We start from the raw sequence: 21,683 nt of genomic DNA, 5'->3' as shown, positions 1-21,683 counted from the left end.
GAAGGCCATCGTGTCTGTGCCAACAGAAAAAGAACTATCCAGTTTAATCTCCCCTTCCTGGTCTTGGTCAGTAACCCTATAGGTTACAGCACCTCATGTACATATCCAAGCATTTTTTTTTATGTGATGACAGTTTCTGTCTGTACCACCCTTTCAGGCAGTGACTTCCAGATCACCACCATCCTCTGAGTGAAAAAAATTACTCAGCTCCCCTCTAATCAGGCGCTTACCCATTGTCTCTCGAGACAAGGAGGCCAAAGAAGAAGAAGAATTACTTCAAATCTCTGACACCTGGTTATTAACCCCTCTGCTAATGGAATTAAGTCCTCCCTATCCAGGCCCCTCACAATTACGTGAGAGGCTTGCCTGACTCTCTGCTCTTGGTAAACGATTGAAATACCATCTTCCATGGTCATTTCACTGTGAGAAAAAGGGAGAAAACAGTTTCTGTATAAAATCGTCTTCTGATAATTTTTAATATTCTGATGCTAAGATTTCACAAATGGAGTGTACAGTACTGGTCTACTTATTTAAGGAAGGATGTAAATGCATTGGAAGCAGTACAGAGAAGGTTTACTAGACTAATACCTGGAATGGGTGGGCTGTCTTATGAGGAGAGATTGGACAGGCTAGGCTTGTATCTGCTGGAGTTTAGAAGAGTAAGAGATGACTTGATTGAAACATATAAGATCCTGAGGGGTCTTGACAGGGTGGATGTGGAAAGGATGTTTCCCCTTATGGGGGAATCTAGAACTCGGGGTCACTGTTTAAAAATAAGGGGTCGCCCATTTAAGACAGAGATGAGGAGAAATTATTTTCTCTGAGGGTCATGAGTCTTTGGAATTCTCTTCCTCAAAAGGTGGTGGAAGCAGAGTCTTTGAATATTTTCAAGGCAAAGATTCTTGATAAGCAAGGGGGCGAAAGGTTATCGGGGGTAGGCGGGAATATGGAGTAATCAGTTCAGCCATGAACTTATTGAATGGCGGAGCAGGGTCGAGTGGCCTTATCCTGCTCCTAATTCGTATGTTCGTATGAAATACATTTATTTAGTCATATTTTTTCTAACTAAAGCAAAACACTTTTTTTATATACAGATTTTTACACCGAAAGATATATATTCCTTTATTCACAGACAGGAAGAGGCGACGAACACCTGAAAAATTGGGCTTCATCCGCCTGTCTCAAAGATGGCGCTCAGTCACTTCCACACTGAGTCAGGTTTCGGTATCCAGGCAACGAGCCTTGCGCTGCCTAGCAACGTCAAACATTGATACTGAATACCCGCCCTTCTGCCGCGCTGATTGGTCAGATGGCATTACTGGCGTTCTAATACAGTTTCTGATTGACGCGGCAGCATGTCAATCAAATGACATCCCCGTTTCAGTGGGCAGAGGACCGATCGACCGAGTCCTGGCAGAAGCAGCATCAAAGTAGCCGATTCTAATCGGTGCAGCGTCACATCGATCTAACAGGCTGTGTTTGTGTAAATATGTTTTTATTTTAATTGCAAATAGATCTGTTTTATTCTTAACCGACTTCTGCAACTTATTAAAATATTTGCAGTTGTTTCGATTGATTTTATCAATCAATTTATCAATAAATTGCAATTTACGTTCCATCCTTTTAGTTGTATTTTCCCTGTAATCAGATTTGCCTGTTGTTAAAAAGTTCCAATCTCTTCTATTTTAATTTATCTGCCTCAGCTTTGCTTGGTATTTTTATCGTGACTGGGTGGATTTTAGATCAGTGTTTTATTCCTTTCTTTACTTGTCCTTCTCCAAACCTCTTAACTTTGTGACTTCCCTCCCGCCTTTAAAAGTCTTTCCAAAAATGTGCTGGAATCAACATTTTTAATTCTCTGACCCTCCTCTCTGGGAAACACCCGGGAATATTCGATGTCATTAAGACTTTGAATAAATGCTAGTTGTTATTCTTTCTTTCTTTCTTTCTTTCTTTGGCCTCCTTGTCTCGAGAGACAATGGATACGCGCCTGGAGGTGGTCAGTGGTTTGTGAAGCAGCGTTTGGAGTGGCTATAAAGGCCAATTCTGGAGTGACAGGCTCTTCCACAGGTGCTGCAGAGAAATTTGTTTGTCGGGGCTGTTGCACAGTTGGCTCTCCCCTTGCGCCTCTGTCTTTTTTCCTGCCAACTACTAAGTCTCTTCGACACGCCACACTTTAGCCCCGCCTTTATGGCTGTCCGCCAGCTCTGGCGAACGCTGGCAACTGACTCCCACGACTTGTGATCAATGTCACAGGATTTCATGTCGCATTTGCAGACGTCTTTATAGCGGAGACATGGACGGCCGGTGGGTCTGATACCAGTGGCGAGCTCGCTGTACAATGTGTCTTTGGGGATCCTGCCATCTTCCATGTGGCTCACATGGCCAAGCCATCTCAAGCGCCGCTGACTCAGTAGTGTGTATAAGCTGGGGATGTTGGCCGCCTCGAGGACTTCTCCCTTGGAGATACGGTCCTGCCACCTGATGCCAAGTATTCTCCGGAGGCAGCGAAGATGGAATGAATTGAGACGTCGCTCTTGGCTGACATATGTTGTCCAGGCCTCGCTGCCATAGAGCAAGGTACTGAGGACACAGGCTTGATACACTCGGACTTCTGTGTTCCTTGTCAGTGCGCCATTTTCCCACACTGTCTTGGCCAGTCTGGACATAGCAGTGGAAGCCTTTTCCATGCGCTTGTTGATTTCTGCATCTAGAGACAGGTTACTGGTGATAGTTGAGCCTAGGTAGGTAAACTCTTGAACCACTTCCAGAGCGTGGTGGCCAATATTGATGGATGGAGCATTTCTGACATCCTGCCCCATGATGTTCGTTTTCTTGAGGCTGATGGTTAGGCCAAATTCATTGCAGGCAGCCGCAAACCTGTCAATGAGACTCTGCAGACACTCTTCAGTGTGAGATGTTAAAGCAGCATCGTCAGCAAAGAGGAGTTCCCTGATGAGGACTTTCCGTACTTTGGTCTTCGTTGTTATAATAAAAGCAAAATACTGCAGATGCTGGAAATCTGAAATAAAGACAGAAAGTGCTGGAAATAATCAGCAGGTCTGGCAGCATCTGTGAAGAGAGAAACAGAGTTAATGTTTCAGGTCTGTGACCTTTCATCAGTACTTTTTGAAGTGTAGTCACTGTTGTAATGTAGGAAATGCAACAGCCAATTTGTGTACAGCAAGCTCCCATAAACAGCAATGTGATAAATCACCAGATAATCTGTTTTTAGTCATGTTGATTGAGGAATGAATATGGATAATGAGGAGAACGCCCCTGCTCTTCTTCAAAATGGTGCTAAGGGATCTTTTACATACACCTGAAAGAGCAGACAGGGCATTGGTTTAACACCTCATCTAAAAGACAGCACCAACAGTGCAGCACTCCCTCTGTATTGTACTGGAAGTGTGAGCCAAGATTTTGTGCTCAAAGTTCTGGAGCAGGACTTGGATCCACAACCTTCTTCCTCAGAAGTGTGAATGCTATCTTCTGAGCCACAGCTAACATGAAAGGTAGAAACGTTGACAAGTGTAACCACCACTTCCAGCCTGCTCTCCAGTCAGATTTTTATTTTGTTTCTTTGCAGGTTGTTTCCTTTTGAGGAAAATGCCACCCAAGAATAAAGGGAAGGCAAAGAAAGGGAAGAAAGGAGCAGGTGAGTGAGGAGCGGTATAAATGACGATATCCAGGTTGGTGAGTTTTGTTCCTTCCTCACACACACATTCCAGTGCGGTGATAAACAATACAAGATCACCAATAACATCCAGCTCCAGCAAACAGCAGAAATCCCCGGCACCCGTGATTGAGAATTATATATTTCTAATTGATTTCAGGATTTATTGCCCTTGCCTGGTTGCCTTGAGAAGGTGATTGTGGATCTTCTCCTCGAGAGCAACTGTTTTTATATCTGACTGGCATTTTTCAGGGTCACGTTTTCTGTTGCCAGCCCATAGATTTATTCTTCAGTTTCACAACTTGTCATGGTGGGAGTTACGTTCACGACCTAGGAATTATTTTGATAGTTCTCCTCAGAACCACTTCCAAGGCCACTTATCTAAGGAAGCTGGAACAGCTGGGGCAGAGATCACATCATGCATTGTAGAAGGTAAGCTCCTTTATAGATAACACAAGGTCTGTATGAACTCTTAGACTTGTTTTGATTGCCTGAGGTGGTTGGAAAGGAATTTTCTAGAGTATATTATTTCCCTATTGGCCCAGGGTTTTGTCTCTTTTTTTATCTCGCTTGGGAGATTACATAGCGTCTGGGGAGGAAGGGAGGGGAGAAGTGGGGAAGAGTGGAGAACGGGGTGTGCTGGGAAGTGTCTCGCCACGATGCTCCAGCCATTATGGTGTGAGGCAGGCTCGATGAACCAGCTGGTCATTTCCTGTCTGTCAATTTTTTATATTCATATAACCTCTGGTTTGCTCGTCCAGTACCATAACCAATAACCTATTGTGCCCATAAGTATTAATGGAATATGAGGGCGCAGCCACTAAATATAACAAACACAGATCTCAGTGGCTCCTGGGAGCAGAGAAAGGAGGGATTGTACTGGGCTAACATGGCACTTGGGCTAGTCCCAACAACTCTAGGTTAGCAAATGACAGGTTTTTAAAATAACAATTCCCCAAGTGGCCATTCTCCAGGTGTGAACTGAGATATAGAGTGTCCCAGGGTTCACATCATCTCTTGACATCTACATGCAGTATCTGTTCCAGCAGGGGGCTGAGCAAGGATCAGAGCCTGGCCTCACTGTTCCCTCCCTGCCGTCACACTGAACTGCAATCAGCTCAGCATGGGTCACAGTTCAAACAGACCGTGGGACTGACCACATGCTCAGTCACTGGGCAAGAAAATACTTTAAACTATTTAAACTTTGAGATCAGTGTCTGTGCAGCTGCCCAATGAGTCAGAATTTTTTTTTTAGGGAATATGAAAGATTCATTTGCCACTAAGCCTGACAAATATTTTATAAATTACAGGAGGAGGCAGTGAATGACGTGAAGCAAGTCCATTTGCAGTGCCTCAGATGAAGTGGGTAATTTGAATCTTGTCTTCTGTCACTCCAGCCAAGATTGGGGCCAGTACGCCCCAGGGCTGTGGATGGAAATACCAGCCAGGATCTCCACTCCGATCACTATCCAATGATCCTTTCTGGGAAGCGTGTGGTGAGGTCAGGGTCAGATACGGTGCCCCTGTGGTTGAATAGCTTCTGCCTAAACTCACACATTAAGAAGGGCCACTTGGTCGAGGTACAAGAGGGCCGCTGGGAGCCGTGGAATCTGTAGCCCAGCAAAAGCCAGGACAGGAATGAGGAGGAAATAGTGACAAGCTTGCGTTTGACAGAAATGGTGTAGTGATTCTATTACCAGACTAATGATCTAGAAAACAGGAGTTCAAATTCCACCACAGCAGTTTGAGAATTTTGAATTCAGTTTTTAAAAATGTCTGGAAATTAAAAGCTGGCCTCAGTAAAGTCACCATGAAGTTGTCAGATTGCTGTAAAAACCCAACTAGTTTATTAATGTCACTTAGGGAAGGAAACCTGCAGTCCTTACCCTATATCTGACTCCAGGCCCACACTAACGCGTCGACTCTTAGACTCTTAACTGCCCTCTGAAGTGGCTCAGGAAACCCTGTCATTGTATCAAACTGTTACCAGCTGTTTAAAGAAGGCAGCTCACCACCACCAGAGCCTCGGGGCAGCTAGCGATGGGCAATAAATGCCAGCTTTGCCAGCCTGCCCACATCCTGTGAATAAAAAGATTTAAAAAACAAATCACTGTATTCACCTGTCACCAATTCATACCAGAAATATCACTGATAAATTATTTCAGCAAACAGTTGTTGTGGTCAGATTGGCAGGGCCTTATCTCACTGGTGCACCCAAGTACATGCTGCAGGTTGTCAGGCAAATGTGATGTCAGGAAGCCCATAGAAGAGCCACAAATGCAGCAGAGTCCAGAAAGGAACGTTGCGATAAAGGATGCAATGCTCAGTATTCAGAGCACATGATTCATTTAGTTATTTCAGTTCTTCTTTAAGTCCTCTTGCACCCTTCCCCCTTCACACACCACCTCCTTGCAGAGGCCTGGAGAAAGCAGCTGCCTGACACACAGCCAGCTGGTGCCACCACTGTGTGAAAACAAAGCGTCCGGTTCATATCTAGAGGGGTTAACAGGGAGGTGATATTCAATTAATATCAAACTTTGGTTAGACCCCACACTGAGTGCTGTGCACAGTTCTGGTTTTCATACGCAAACAGGATATTGATGCACTGCAGAAAGTGCAGGAGAGATTTGCAATGTTGTTACAAAGAATTAAGAGGATGTGGCTATCGGGAAGTGACTGAGCAGGCTGAGGATCTTTTCTCTGGGAAAGAGAAGATTAAGAGGAGACCGGATAGAGGTCTTTAAATTTACAGAGCGGTTCGATGGAGTGGATGTAGAGAAACTGTTCCCACTTGTGCCTGAGTCCAGAACAAGAGGGATTAAATAAAGGATAGGCACTAACAGATCAACAATAATTTGCATTTATATAGTTTCTTTACCATAGTAAAATGCCCCAAGATGCTTCACAGGAGCATTATCAAACAAAACTGACACTGAGCCACATATGGAGCTATTAGGGCAGGTGACCAAAAGCTTGGTCAAAGAGATTTTTTTTTAATTCATTCATGGGATGTGGGTGTCTCTTGCCAGGCCAGCATTTATTGCCCATCCCTAATTGCCCTTGAGAAGGTGGTGGTGAGCTGCCTTCTTGAACCGCTGCAGTCCATGTGGGGTAGGTATACCCACAGTGCTATTAGGAAGGGAGTTCCAGGATTTTGACCCAGCAACAGTGAAGGAACGACAATATAGTTCCAAGTCAGGATGGTGTGTGACTTGGAGGGGAACTTGCAGGTGGTGGTGTTCCCATGTATTTGCTGCCCTTGTCCTTCTAGTTGGTAGAGGTTGCGGGTTTGGAAGGTGCTGTCTAAGGAGCCTTGGTGCGTTGCTGCAGTGCATCTTGTAGATGGTACACACTGCTACCACTGTGTGTCGGTGGTGGAGTGAATGTTTGTAGATGGGGTGCCAATCAAGCGGGCTGCTTTGTCCTGGATGATGTCGAGCTTCTTAAGTGTTTTTGGAGCTGCCCCCATCCAGGCAAGTGGGGAGTATTCCATCACACTCCTGACTTGTGCCTTGTAGATGGTGGACAGGCTTTGAGGAGTCATGAGGTGAGTTACCCACTGCAGAATTCCCAGCCTCTGACCTGCTCTTGTAGCCACAGTCTTTATATGGCTACTCCAGTTCAGTTTCTGGTCAATGGTGACCCCTAGGATATTGATAGTGGGGGATTCAGCGATGGTAATGCCATTGAATGTCATGGGGAGATGGTTAGATTCTCTCTTGTTGGAGATGGTCATTGCCTGGCACGTGTATGGTGTGAATGTTACCACTTCTCAGCCCAAGCCTGAATATTGTCCGGCTCTTGCTGCATTTCTACACGGACTGCTTCAGTACCTGAGGAGTCACAAATGGTGCTGAACATTGTGCAGTCATCTGCGAACATCCCCACTTCTGACGTTATGATCGAAGGAAGGTCATTGATGAAGCAGCTGAAGATGATTGGGCCAAGGACACTACCCTGAGGAACTCCTGCAGTCATGTCCTGGAGCTGAGATGATTGACCTCCAGCAAGCACAACCATCTTCCTTTGCGCTAGGTATAGAAACATAGAAAAATAGGAGCAGGAGTAGGCCATTCGGCCCTTCGAGCCGGCTCCACCATTCAATATGATCATGGCTGATCATCCAAACTCAGTACCCTGTTCCCAGTTTCTCCCGGTATCCTTTGATCCCTTTAGCCCTAAGAACTATATCTAACTCTTTCTTGAATATATTTAATGATTTGGCCTCAACTGCTTTCTGTTGTGGAGAATTCCACAGGTTCACCACTCTCTGGGTGAAGAATTCCCTCCTCATCTCAGTCCTAAATGGCTTACCCCTTATCCTTAGACTGTGACCCCTGGTCCTGGACACCCCCGCCATCGGGAACATCCTTCCTGCATCTAGTCTGTCCAGTCCTGTTCGAATTTTGTAGATTTCAATGAGATCCCTTCTTATTCTAAACTCTAGCGAATACAAGCCTAATCAACCCAATCTCTCTTCATACGTCAGTCCTGCCATCCCAGGAATCAGTGTGGTGACCCTTCGCTGCATTCCCTCCATAGCAAGAACATCCTTCCTCAGATAAGGAGACCAAAACTGCACACAATACTCCAGATGTGGTCTCACCAAGGCCTTGTATAATTGCAGCAAGACATCCTTGCTCCTGTACTTGAATCCTCTCGCTATGAAGGCCAACATACTATTTGCCTTCTTAACTGCCTGCTGCACCTGCATGCTTACTTTCAGCAACTGGTGCACAAGGACACCCAGATCTCGCTGCACCTCCCCCTTTCCCAATCTATCGCCATTCAGATAATCTGCCTTTCTGTTTTTGCCACCAAAGTGGATAACCTCACATTTATCCACATTATACTGCATCTGCCATGTATTTGCCCACTTATTCAACCTGTCCAAATCAGCAGCTTCTCTGCATCCTCCTCACAGCTCACACGCCCACCCAGCTTTGTGTCGTCTGCAAACTTGGATATATTACATTTAATTCCCTCATCTATATCATTCATATATATTGTGAATAGCTGGGGTCCTAGCACTGATCTCTGCAGTACCCCACTAGTCATTGCCTGCCACTCGGAAAAAGACCCATTTATTCCTCCTCTTTGTTTCCTGTCTGCCAACCAGTTCTCTATCCATGTCAGTACCTTACCCCCAATCCCATGTGCTTTAATTTTGCACGTTAATCTCTTATGTGGGACCTTATCGAAAGCCTTCTGAAAGTCCAAATACACCACATCCATTGGTTCTCCCTTATCTATTCTACTAGTTACATCCTCAAAGAATTCCAGTAGATTTGTCAAGCATGATTTCCCTTTCATAAATCCATGGTGACTTTGTCCAATCCTGTCATTGTTTTCCAAGTGCTCTGCTATTATATCTTTTATAATGGACTCTTGCATTTTCCCCACTCCTGATGTCAGGCTAACTGGTCTACAATTCCCTGTTTTCTCTCTACCTCCTTCTTTAAATAATGGGGTTACATGAGCTACCCTCCAATCCATTGGAACTGTTCCAGAGTCTACAGAATTTTGAAAAATGACCAGCAATGCATCTACTATTTCTAGGGCCACTTCCTTAAGTACTCTGGGATGTAGATTGTCAGGCCCGGGGGATTTATCAGCCTTCAATCCCGTCAATTTCCCTAACACCATTTCCCTACTAATACTGATTTCATGCAGTTCCTCCTTCTCACTAGACCCTATGTTCCCCAACAGGGGAGGTGGTGGCATAGGCATAGTGGTATTGTCACTGAACTAGTAACCCAGAGACCCAGGGTATTGCTCTGGGGACATGGGTTCGAATCCCATCACAACAGAAGGTGGAATTGGAATTCAATTAATAAATCTGGAACTTAAAAAAAAGTTAGTCTAATGATGGCCATGAAACCATTGTCAATTGTTGTAAAAACCCATCTGGTTCACTAATGTCCTTTTAGGGAAGGAAATCTGCTGTCCTTACCTGGTCTGGCCTACATGTGACTCCAGACCCACAGCAATGTGGTTAACTCTTAAATGGCCGAGCAAGCCACTCAGTTGTATCTAACCGCTTTGAAGTCAATAAAAAGGAATGAAACCGGACTGACCACCCAGCATCGACCTAGGCACTGGAAATGACAACGGCAAACCCAGCCCTGTCGACCCTGCAAAGTCCTCCTTACTAACATCTGGGGCCTTGTGCCAAAGTTGGGAGAGCTGTCCCACAGACTGGTCAAGCAACTGCCTGACATAGTCATACTCACGGAATCATACCTTACAGACAATGTCCCAGACACTGCAGTCACCATCCCCGGGTATGTCCTGTCCCACCGGCAGGACAGACCCAGCAGAGGTGGCGGGACAGTGGTATACAGTCAGGAGTGAGTTGCCCTTGGAGTCCTCAACATCGACTCCGGACCCCATGAAGTCTCATGGCATCAGGTCAAACATGGGCAAGGAAACCTCCTGCTGATTACCACCTACCGCCCTCCCTCAGCTGATGGATCAGTTCTCCTCCATGTTGAACAGCACTTGGAGGAAGCACTGAGGGTGGTAACGGCACAGAATGTACTCTGGGTGGGGGACTTCAATGCCCATCACCAAGAGTGGCTCAGTAGCACCATACTGACCCAGCTAGCCGAGTCCTAAAGGACATAGCGGCTAGGCTGGGTCTGCGGTAGGTGGTGAGGGAAAAACATACTTGACCTCGTCCTCACCAATCTGCCTGCCACAGATGCATCTGTCCATGACAGTATTGGTAGGAGTGACCACCGCACAGTCCCTGTGTAGACGAAGACCCACCTTCACATTGAGGATACCCTCCATCGTGTTGTGTGGCACTATCACTGCGCTAAATGGGATAGATTTTGAACAGATCTAGCAATACAAAACTGGGCATCCATGAGGCGCTGTGGGCCATCAGCAGCAGCAGAATTGTACTCAACCACTATCTGTAACCTCATGGCCCGGCATATCCCCCACTCTACCATTACCATCAAGCCAGGAGACCAACCCTGGTTCAATGAAGAGTGAAGGAGGGCATGCCAGGAGCAGCACCAGGCATACCTCAAAATGAGGTGTCAACCTGGTGAAGCTACAACACAGGACTATCTGCGTGCCAAACTGTGTAAGCAGCATGCGATAGACAGAGCTAAGCGATCCCACAACCAATGGATCAGATCGAAGCTCTACAGTCCTGCCACATCCAGCTGTGAATGGTGGTGGACAATTAAACAACTAACTGGAGGAGGTGGCTCCACAAATATCCCCATCCTCAATGATGGGGGAGCCCAGCACATCAGTGCGACAGAGAAGGCAGAAGCATTTGCAACAATCTTCAGCCAGAAGTGCCAAGTTGATGATCCATCTCGGCCCCCTCCTGAAGTCCCCAGCATCACTGATGCCAGACTTCAGCAAATTCGATTCACTCCAAGTGATATCAAGAAACAACTGAAGGCACTGGATACCGCAAAGGTTATGGGCCCTGACAATATTCCGGCAATAGTACTGAAGACCTGTGCTCCAGAACTTGCCGTGCCCCTAGCCAAGCTGTTCCAGTACAGCTACAACACAGGCACCTACCCAGCAATGTGGAAAATTGCTCAGGTATGTCCTGTACACAAAAAGCAGGACAAGTCCAACCCGGACAATTACCGCCCCATCAGCCTACTCTCAATCATCAGTAAAGTGATGGAAGGTGTCATCAACAATGCCGTCAAGCGGCACTTGCTTAGCAATAACCTGCTCAGTGACGCTCAGTTTGGATTCCGCCAGGGCCACTCAGCTCCTGACCTCATTACAGCCTTGGTTCAAACATGGACAAAAGAGCTGAACTCAAGAGTTGAGGTGAGAGTGACTGCCCTTGATATCAAGGCAGCATTTGACCGAGTATGGCATCAAGGAGCCCTAGCAAAATGGCATTTTAATTTGAGTTTTTGGTTTATTTATTCGATTTGTATAAAGTTATTTTAAAAATGTATGAAAAGAGGGCCTGAGGAATAAAGACCCCCTCGAAATAAAATACATAAAAGGGGCCTGGGGTATAAAGGCCACCTTCAAAAATAAATAAGTAAATAAATAAATAAAAACGGGGTTAGATACAGAGTAAAGCTCCCTCCATACTGTCCCATCAAAAAAAAAAAGAGAAATAAAAGAGCCCTAGCAAAACTGAGGTCAATGGGAAACAGGGGGAAAACTCTCTGCTGGTTGGAGTCATACCTAACACAAAGGAAGATGGTTGTGGTTGTTGGAAGTCAATCATCTGAGCTCCAGGACATCACTGCAGGAGTTCCTCAGGGTAGTGTCCTTGGCCCAACCATCTTCAGCTGCTTCATCAATGACCTTCCTTCAATCATAAGGTGAGAAGTGGGGAAGTGGGGACTGCACAATGTTCAGCACCATTCGCAACTCCTCAGATACTGAAGCAGTCCCTGTAGAAATGCAGCAAGACCTGGACAATATCCAGGCTTGGGCTGATAAGTGGCAAGTAACATTCGCGCCACACAAGTGCCAGGCAATGACCATCTCCAACGAGAGAGAATCTAACCATCTCTCCTTTTCAATGGCATTACCATATAAATACCGTGGCTACAAGAGCAGGTCAGAGGCTAGGAATCTTGCAGCGAGTAAATCATCTCCTGACTCCCCAAAGCCTGTCCACCATCTACAAGGTTGCGGCCTTGTGCAAGGGGGCGGCACAGTGGCGCAGTGGTTAGCACCGCAGCCTCACAGCTCCAGCGACCCGGGTTCAATTCTGGGTACTGCTGTGTGGAGTTTGCAAGTTCTCCCTGTGTCTGCGTAGGTTTCCTCCAGGTGCTCCGGTTTCCTCCCACATGCCAAAGACTTGCTGGTTGATAGGTTAATTGGCCATTATAAATTGCCCCTAGTATAGGTAGATGGTAGGGAAATATAGGGACAGGTGGGGATGTGGTAGGAATATGAAATTAGTGTAGGATTAGTATAAATGGGTGGTTGATGGTCGGCACAGACTCGGTGGGCCGAAGGGCCTGTTTCAGTGCTGTATCTCTAAAACTAAAGTCAGGAGTGTGATGGAATATTCTCCACTTGCCTGGATGGGTGCAGCTCCAACAACACTCAAGAAGCTTGACACAATCCAGGACAAAGCAGCCCGCTTGATTGGCACCCCATCCACAAACATTCACTCCCTCCACCACTGACGCACAGTGGCAGCAGTGTGTACCATCTACAAGATGCATTGCAGCAACTCACCAAGGCTCTTTAGACAGCATCTTCCAAACCTGCGACCTCTACCAACTAGAAGGACAAGGGCAGCAAATGCATGGGAACACCACCACCTGCAAGTTCCCCTCCAAGTCGCACACCATCCTGACTTGGAACTATATTGCCGTTCCTTCACTGTCGCTGGGTCAAAATCCTGGAACTCCCTTCCTAATAGCACTGTGGGCCTACCTACCCCACACGGACTGCAGTGGTTCAAGAAGGCAGCTCACCACCACCTTCTCAAGGGCAATTAGGGATGGGCAATAATTGCTGGCCTGGCCAGCGATGCCTACATCCCATGAATGAATTTAAAAAAAATTCTGGGAGGTAATTTGTGTCCCCCTTTGTGTAGACAGAACCAATGTTTGTATTTAATTGGTCTGCCATTTCTGTAAGGGACCCACATTTGTCTTCACTAATCTTTTTCTCTTCACATATCTATAGAAGCTTTTACAGTCAGTTTTTATTTTCTTTGCAAGCTTACTCTCATACTCTACTTTCCCCTTCTTAATCAATCCCTTTGTCCTCCTTTGCTGAATTCTAAACTGCTCCCAATCCTCAAGTTTTCTGCTTATTCTGGCCATTTTATATTTCTCCACCTTGGATCTAATACTATCTCTAATTTCTTTTGTAAGCCACGGTTGAGCCACACTTCCCGTTTTATTTTTGTGCCAGGCAGGAATGAAAAATTGTTGTCATTCATCCATGCGCTCTTTAAATGCTAGGTATGACTCCAGCCAGCGGAGGGTTTTCCCCTGATTCCCATTGACTCCAGTTTCACTGGGGTTCCTTGATGTCAAGGGCAGTCACTCTCACCTCACCTCTGGAGTTCAGCTCTTTTGTCCATGTTTGAACCAAGGCTGTAATGAGGTCAGGAGCTGAGTGGCCCTGGCGGAACCCAAACTGAGCATCACGGAGCAGGTTATTGCTAAGCAAGTGCCGCTTGATAGCACTGTCGATGACACCTTCCATCACTTTACTGATGATAGAGAGTATACTGAGGGGGCGGTAATTGTCCGGGTTGGACTTGTCCTTCTTTTTGTGTACAGGACATACCTGGGCAATTTTCCACATTGATGGGAGGATGCCACTGTTGTAGCTGTACTGGAACAGCTTGGCTAGTTAGGTTTTAAGGAACATCTTAAAGAAGAGAGAGGTAGAGAGGCAGAGAAGTGTAAAGGAGGAAATTCCAGATCAGATGAAGAATTTAGGAGTTATTTCTTTACACAGACAGTGATGATCATGTGGAACTCACTGCCACATGGACTGGTTTAAGCAGAAAGCACACAGTATTTAGGGGGAGTCTTGAAGTATACACAAATAGAAAGGAACAGAGGATACAGGGGCAGGGTGAGAAGAAGTAATTAGAATGGGGGGAGCCTCATGTGGAGTACAAAGCCCACTATAGCCCAAAATGGTCTGTTTCTGTCTGTAGATTCTGTGCAACTATTCCCTGGCTGAGAGAATCAACCTAGTAATGATTCTGCCTTGTAACCTGCTGCTGGAACAGTCAAGAGAACCTCAGAGTGGATCAACTGTTCTGATTTGCAAATGATTTGTAATTTTATCAAGAAAATCTATCTAATCTCCCCTCTCTCTCTCTCTGTTCCCCCTTGCCCACCCGACTCCTGGCCTCTCTCCTGTGCCCCTCACACTGTTTCTCATATTACAGGAGACAGCATTGAAGAGAAATACAAGAGAACAGTTCATCAAGTGGAATCACTCAAAGATCAGTTGGGTAAGTTGGAATATTCTATATCCAGTATTTGAAATAAACTTTTGTCCCAAGTTTCTATTTGTTGAGCTGAAGGGGTGATGGGGCTGAATGGACTAGAATAAAAACTTGCAATTCCACATAACTCCTGCTGTTGGTGCCACTGATAATTGTGTGACTTTCAGTAGTTCACTGTCGCCATCAGCGGCCATACTCTGGTAGTGCAGCTTTGCAAAGTCTAGATTAAGAACAGGGACATGATCATCTTGATAGCATCTGCAAACTCTTCTAATGCAGTTATAAAGAGAAGAATTCTGCCTACATACCATCTATGATTTGTCACTCTGACACTTTAAAACAATCCAGTGGGTTTGATGGAACAGTGTAGAGGGAACTTTACTCTGTATCTAATCCCGTTTTTTTCCTGTTTTTTTTTACACCCTCAACCCCAGGTCACCGATGTAAAGGGGGAGAACTCTCGCATAGAGAGACCTCCACCGGGGGTATCTAACCCTGTTTTTTTTTCTTCTTTATTTTTTCCCTGCGAGTGTTTGATGTGGACAGTGCAGAGGGAGCTTTACTCTGTATCTAACCCCCGTGCTGTACCTGTCTTGGGAGTGTTTGATGGGACAGTGTAGAGGGAGCTTTACTCTGTATCTAACCCCGTTTTTTTTTTTTTATTTATTTATTTATTTTTTTGTATCTAACCCCGTGCACTACCTGTCCTGGGAGTGTTTGATGGGGACAGTGTAGAGGGAGCTTTACTCTGTATCTAACCCCCGTGCTGTACCTTGTCCTGGGAGTGTTTGATGGGGACAGTGTAGAGGGAGCTTTACTCTGTATCTAACCCCCGTGCTGTACCTTGTCCTGGGAGTGTTTGATGGGGACAGTGTAGAGGGAGCTTTACTCTGTATCTAACCCCGTTTTTTTTTTCAGAGTGAACTTGGTTTTATGAATGGGAAAGGATTTTTCGACACATTTATTCCTGGAAGATTTAACAATCAGACAACCAGGAGATGTCTCTTCACAGTTTTTTTTTTTTATTTTTTTATTTTTTTATTTTTTTGTATCTAACCCCGTGCTGTACCTGTCCTGGGAGTGTTTGATGTGGACAGTGCAGAGGGAGCTTTACTCTGTATCTAACCCCCGTGCTATACCTGTCTTGGGAGTGTTTGATGGGACAGTGTAGAGGGAGCTTTACTCTGTATCTAACCCCCCCGTGCTGTACCTGTCCTGGGAGTGTTTGATGTGGACAGTGTAGAGGGAGCTTTACTCTGTATCTAACCCCCGTATTGTACCTGTCCTGGGAGTGTTTGATGGGGACAGTGTAGAGGGAGCTTTACTCTGTATCTAACCCCGTGCTGTACCTGTCTTGGGAGTGTTTGATGGGACAGTGTAGAGGGAGCTTTACTCTGTATCTAACCCCCCCGTGCTGTACCTGTCCTGGGAGTGTTTGATGTGGACAGTGTAGAGGGAGCTTTACTCTGTATCTAACCCCCGTATTGTACCTGTCCTGGGAGTGTTTGATGGGGACAGTGTAGAGGGAGCTTTACTCTGTATCTAACCCCGTGCTGTACCTGTCCTGGAAGTGTTTGATGTGGACAGTGTAGAGGGAGCTTTACTCTGTATCTAACCCCCGTGCTGTACCTGCGCTGGAATGCTGACACTAGATATTGAAAGTGACAAAAGTTCTATTTTCCAGTATTAGTATCTTTTGCTTGATGATTATAAAATGACAGTTGGATTAAAGGTTCTGTATGAATTTTTATCCCTTAAATACTAGTTCTGCGGAGGGATATCGCTAGACAGGCCTTGTTGGTTAAAGAGGAGTGGAAGGCAAGGCTGCAAGTTCTCAAGAATGATTTGAATGAGGAACAAGATGTTAAGAAGGCGATACACTCAGGTAAGCAGATGTAGATGGGGCAAATTTAGGCTCAGACCTTTAAGCAGAGTGGGGGAGGGGCACCTCTGATGGCATATTGAGGAAACGTTCACACAAAGCACAACCATTGGGGTCTGACTCCGGTCTGCCTTGAGTTAGAGGATCTCAGCTGGAGCAGAGGGGGAGCAACGTGGCCTCTGCACCCTGAGTTAAAGAGAGGGTTCCCTGGGTTGGAGGGGATATTTCGTGTTAGAGAGAGGGTTCCCTGAGATACAGGGCGATCCCCGGGTGAGAGAGGAGATGCCCCAGGTTAGGAAGGGTGTTTTCCAGGTTAGAGGGGCTTCCCCATTGAAGTTCAATGGTTCCTGTTGTGTGGTTGTCAAATGAAGACATGATCAGGCACATCAGAACTGAATAGCCCAGCAACATGTTGAGTCTGGGCTCACATATGAAGAATGGCTTCTTGGCTGAGACAACAGAAGTCACTTGAACCCCAGCACAAGATGTCACCTCTGGGGAAGGTGGTGGGAACAAGAATTTCAGGTGATTAATTATTTTATTAATTGAAATTGGATCAATTATTGAACTAACACATCCAATGAATCATTTATACATTTGGTAGGGAGAGGGAATTTACTGCTGTAAATCAGGATATCAAACCTCTCTCATATTCCAGTTGATTTCAGGGTTAGGAATCAGCCCTGGTCCATCATCAGGTCCCTCTGATTGTTTTTAAAATGCTTTTAGTTGCTGCATTAGATCATGTGTTTCATTAGTTTAGGACAAGGTTTGGATGGCAAGAAGCAGCAGAGAGCAGAGCAGGAGGTCCTGGTCTCTTCCAAGCAGTGGGAGAGAGGGTTAGCTGCAGGTGGGATAGCCTAACCCTCGCCTTTGCCCCCTCCCACTCCCCTCCTGCCTCACCTACCCCTTCCTTCCCCACTCTGCCTGCTCCCTCCGACTGCTCTGCCCTCTTACCCTCCCAATATCCAGGTTTGTCCTCCATGCTATTTTAATATAGCTACTAACAATTTCAGATTATGAGCTGCACTAGAATATCACACTAGAGGAATTTCTGCACTTGGAGATCATTGAGATAAACTCAGGGACCGGCCAAGATTGGAACTGATGTGACCTCCACGGTGGGGGGAGCAGAAATGTGGCAAATTTGAAATAAAAGCAATAAACAATCCCCGCTCTGTGTAACCACCCTCATTTTCTCTGAACCTCAGATATGACCCGTCAGTACAAGACGATGCGGTCAGACATGGACCTCCGAGTCCATCAGCTGGAGATTGAGGTCAGTCGCCTGCAGCAGCAACTCAGTAAGTGCCAGTGAAAATCACACCAACTGTAAAATACTGCAGATGAGCGTAAGCTCTGAGAGTGCACGTGAGTGGGTGACTGCAGTATGTGCATGTAAGTGTAGTATGTATGAGTATATTGTTTGAGTGTGGTAAATGAATGAGTGAGCACAGTGCCTGTGTATGTGACTGACTAGTGTGTGTTGGTTTGACTAACTATAGTGTAGTGTGTGTGAGTAATTGAGTATATGCCAGAGAGTGAACGACTGAATGTGTGCAGTATAAACTGATTACACGCATACCCAAATTTCACTTGATCATTTTGACACAAAGACCTGCAATAAACTTGCATCTTATGCTGAGATTGCAATGGAACTATGCTGGGATTGATGTGGAGCTGTGCTGGGATTGATGTGGCGTTGTGTGGGATTGTGCTGGAGCTGTGTGGGATTGTGCTGGAGCTGTGCTGGGATTGTTGTGGAGCTGTGTGGGATTGTGCTGGGGCTGTGCTGGGATTGCTGTGGGATTGTGCCAGAGCTGTGCTGGGATTGCTGTGGGTTTGTGCCAGAGCTGTACTGGAATTATGTTGGAGCTGTGCTGGGATTTCTGTGCTAGGATTGCTGTGGAGCTGTGCTGGGATTGATGTGGGCTTGTGCTGGAGCTGTGCTGGGATTGCTGTGGGATTGTGCCAGAGCTGTGCTGGGATTGCTGTGGGCTTGTGTTGGAGCTGTGCTGGGATTGCTGTGGGATTGTGCCAGAGCTGAGCTGGGATTGCTGTGGAATTGTGTTGGAGCTGTGCTGGGATTGCTGTGGAGCTGTGCTGGGATTTCTGTGCTGGGTTGCTATGGGACTGTGGGATCTTGGTGGATATTGCAGTGCTGGTTGTGCAATGGGGTTTTTCTGGCATTTGGTCTAGTTAGGAAGTGGGTTGGGGGTGGGGATTGGTGAGGGTCATATGTAGGAACTAATTCTGTGATGTAATTTCCTGTCAGCATCATGTCAGCAACAGTTAGTGAGGACTCAGGAAGAGAAACTGCAGATCATCAAGGAAAAGGATTCCATCATAGAAGAGCTCCAGAGCAAGATAAACAACATGGAGACTGAGTATGAGGCCATCCTCCATGTAGGTATCACTGTCAGGCCTGTAGGAAGTGAGAGACACATGCGTGTTATAGGGACCCCATATCTGAGTTAGGGTTAAGATGCATTGTTAAGGTGTCAGCCTTGGCTCAGTGAGTCAGAAGGTTGAGGGTTCAAGACCCACTCCAGAGATTTCAGCACATCATCCAGGCCGACCCTCCAGTGCACCACTGAGGGAGTGCTGCAATGTTGGAGGTGCCATCTTTTGGATGAGATGTTAAACTGTCTGTCCTCTCAACTCGACATAAAAAAAATCCCTTGACACCATTAAAAAAAATGGGATTTCTCCCCAGTATCCTGGCCAATATTTATCCCTCAATCAACATCACTGAAACAGATTATCTGACCATGTATCTCATTGCTGTTTGTGGGATTTTGCTGTGTGCAAGTTGGCTGCCTTGGTTCCTGTATAGCAGATAACTGCTGTAAAGTGCTTTGGGACACCATGAGGTTCTGAAAGGTGCTATAGAAATGCAAGTATTTCATTCTGTTGCCTTTTGTCTCTGTGACTGAGCTCTAAACACACACAAGAGTGAGGTTTTGGAGTTCACTGTGTGAGGCAGAGGGGCAACTTCTAAAATAGCATTTACAGGACAAAAACAGTCCATTCAGCCCAACTGATCTATGCTGGTGTTTATGGTTCACATGAGGAGACTCCTCCCATTCCTACTTCATCTCACCCTATCAGCATATTCCTTTCTCAATCGCGTATTTATCCAGCTTTCCCTTAAATGTATCGATACTATTCACCTCAACCACTCCCTGTGGTAAAGAAGTTTCTCCTGAATTTCCTATTGGATTTATTAGTGACTGTCTTATATTTATGGACCCCTAGTTCTGGTTTCCCCCGCAAGTGGTAACATCATTTCTACATCTACCCTATTGACCTCTTTCATTATCTAAAAATCTCTATCTTGAAAATGGTCTCCAGTGTAAGAAACTGAATATAAGAGGGCAGCCTGTAAGCCTGGCAGCTGTTCTATGGGGTACTGTCCCTCTCACACTCCTCCTGAGCCCCAATTCCCATCCTACAGACTCTTTCTCTTCCCTGCATCCTCATTATGCTGCATTGAAGACACATCGCACCTACTTTACAATCTCTCAGCACACAAGGAGGCCATTTGGCTCGTCATGTCTGTGCAGCACTTTGAAAGAGCTATTAGTTAATTAGATAATTAGCCCCACTTGCCCATTCTTTCGCTATTGCCCTGCAATGTTTCCTTTTCAAGTTTATTGTATTAGGGATGTGGGCGTCACTGGCAAAACCAGCATTTACTGCCCATCCCTCATTGCACCTGAGAAGGTGGTGGTGAGTATTTATCCAATTCCCTTTTGGAAGTTACTATTGAATATTTTTCCACTGTTCTTTCAGGCAGCGCATTCCAGATCACAACAACTCAGTGTGTAAATAATTATCCTGCAGTACACATCCAGTTGTCTTATGACATTTACCCTAGCTCATTCTTTCCACTGTGGAACTCTTCAGCTTCCTCAGAATCCTCCCCCCTCCTCACAATCTGTAAACTTAGAAAAACCCAACTCAAAAACTTGCTGATTAACTTGTATCTTCTTTTGCCCGGGGTGCTGTGAGGCCAGGGTTTTGTGAAGAGTGAGATGCACTGACCTCTCTCCTCCTCCCCCCGGTACAGGACAGCCTGGACCTGCTGCTGAACAAACTGGAAATGGCCAGACGTCAGTGGGAGAAGACAGCAACGCGTTTCCATTCAGAACAGAAGCAGAAACTGCTGGAATTTGGGCTCAACCCACTGGAGATTTAAGCTTTGGGGAGGCGGTGGACACTTGGCTAAAGGCACCCTGGGGTGCCTCTGACTCCGAAAAAACGTCTCCATTTCCACAGGCTCCTGTTGGACCCAACTCTCAGAATCTAAAGTGGCTCTGTTTAATGAGACACTCACTCCTGGATTTGGACGAATTAGAATTAGAATTAGAACATTACAGCGCAGTACAGATCCTTCGGCCCTCGATGTTGCGCCGACCTGTGAAACCATCTGACCTACGCTATTCCATTTTCATCCATATGTCTATCCAAAGTATTCTAATAACTCAAATTTTATTTAAAAAATGTTTTTTGTTTACTTCAAATTGGATATATAATCGAGTTGGAAGCCAATTTTCTGACTAAAGAAGGAACCTGTGCAAAAATCATCCCATCTAAATCCTGGTGTAATCCTCACATCCTAGTGTAAAATAAAAGTTCAGAAATATTTTCAATCTCAATAGCCATCTTTTCCCTCCTGATCTGTAACTTAGAATATAATTTTTAATTAACCAACAGCATAAAATACGACAAAATGCATCCACGTTTCTGGAAGTGATTTGTAATCTGATTTGTTCAAGTGTACCTGAAACACACACAATACACTGAAGTTGGGAATATCCCATGGTAACAGGAAAGCATCAGGGGAAGGCAGTAGTGCAGTGGTAATGTTACTGGACTAGTAATTCAGAGCCCTGGCTAATACTCTAGGGGTATGAGTTTGAATCCCACCATGACAGATGATGAAATTTAAATTCAATTAATAAATCTGGAATTAAAAAGCTAGTCTAATGATGGCCATGAAACCATTGTCGATTGTTGTAAAAACCCATCTGGTTCATTAATGTCTTCTAGGGAAGGAAATCTGCTGTCCTTACCTGGTCTGGCCTACATGTGACTCCAGACCCACAGCAATATGGTCAACTCTTAAATGGCCTTGCAAGCCACTCAGTTCAAGGGCAATTAGGGATGGGTAATAAATG

General features: G+C 45.6%; 1 protein-coding gene across 2 annotated transcripts; it reads left to right on the top strand.

Annotated features, from left to right (window-relative positions):
* Positions 1–1,379: 1,379 nt before the first annotated feature.
* On the top strand, positions 1,380–21,253 carry drc12 (dynein regulatory complex subunit 12 homolog). 2 transcript variants are annotated; one of them, XM_068054383.1, is made up of 7 exons: positions 1,380–1,483; positions 3,590–3,658; positions 14,559–14,624; positions 16,384–16,503; positions 17,712–17,804; positions 18,776–18,906; positions 20,573–20,785. In XM_068054383.1, exons 2-7 carry the CDS (start codon positions 3,610–3,612, stop codon positions 20,699–20,701), a joined length of 588 nt encoding a protein of 195 aa, XP_067910484.1. In that variant the 5' UTR covers positions 1,380–1,483; positions 3,590–3,609; the 3' UTR covers positions 20,702–20,785. The 2 variants fall into 2 exon arrangements, with proteins under 2 accessions (XP_067910484.1, XP_067910483.1); XM_068054382.1 differs by lacking the exon at positions 18,776–18,906 and having other exon boundaries at positions 20,573–21,253.
* Positions 21,254–21,683: the final 430 nt, after the last annotated feature.

The sequence above is a fragment of the Heterodontus francisci genome, chromosome 22 (assembly GCF_036365525.1).
Source record: "Heterodontus francisci isolate sHetFra1 chromosome 22, sHetFra1.hap1, whole genome shotgun sequence".
NCBI classification, from domain to species: domain Eukaryota; kingdom Metazoa; phylum Chordata; class Chondrichthyes; order Heterodontiformes; family Heterodontidae; genus Heterodontus; species Heterodontus francisci.
The sequence above is the reverse complement of the archived record's forward strand: the minus strand, read 5'-3'. Positions and strand labels throughout refer to the sequence as shown.

What these genes read in the sequence shown, in the direction of transcription:
- drc12 (XM_068054382.1), top strand. Translation starts at nt 3,610, where the DNA reads ATGCCACCCAAGAATAAAGGGAAGGCAAAGAAAGGGAAGAAAGGAGCA. An exon ending in GAAAGGGAAGAAAGGAGCAG is followed by an intron (nt 3,659 to 14,558) that starts GTGAGTGAGGAG and finishes CTCATATTACAG; the next exon opens with GAGACAGCATTGAAGAGAAA. An exon ending in TCGCCTGCAGCAGCAACTCA is followed by an intron (nt 17,805 to 20,572) that starts GTAAGTGCCAGT and finishes CCCCCGGTACAG; the next exon opens with GACAGCCTGGACCTGCTGCT.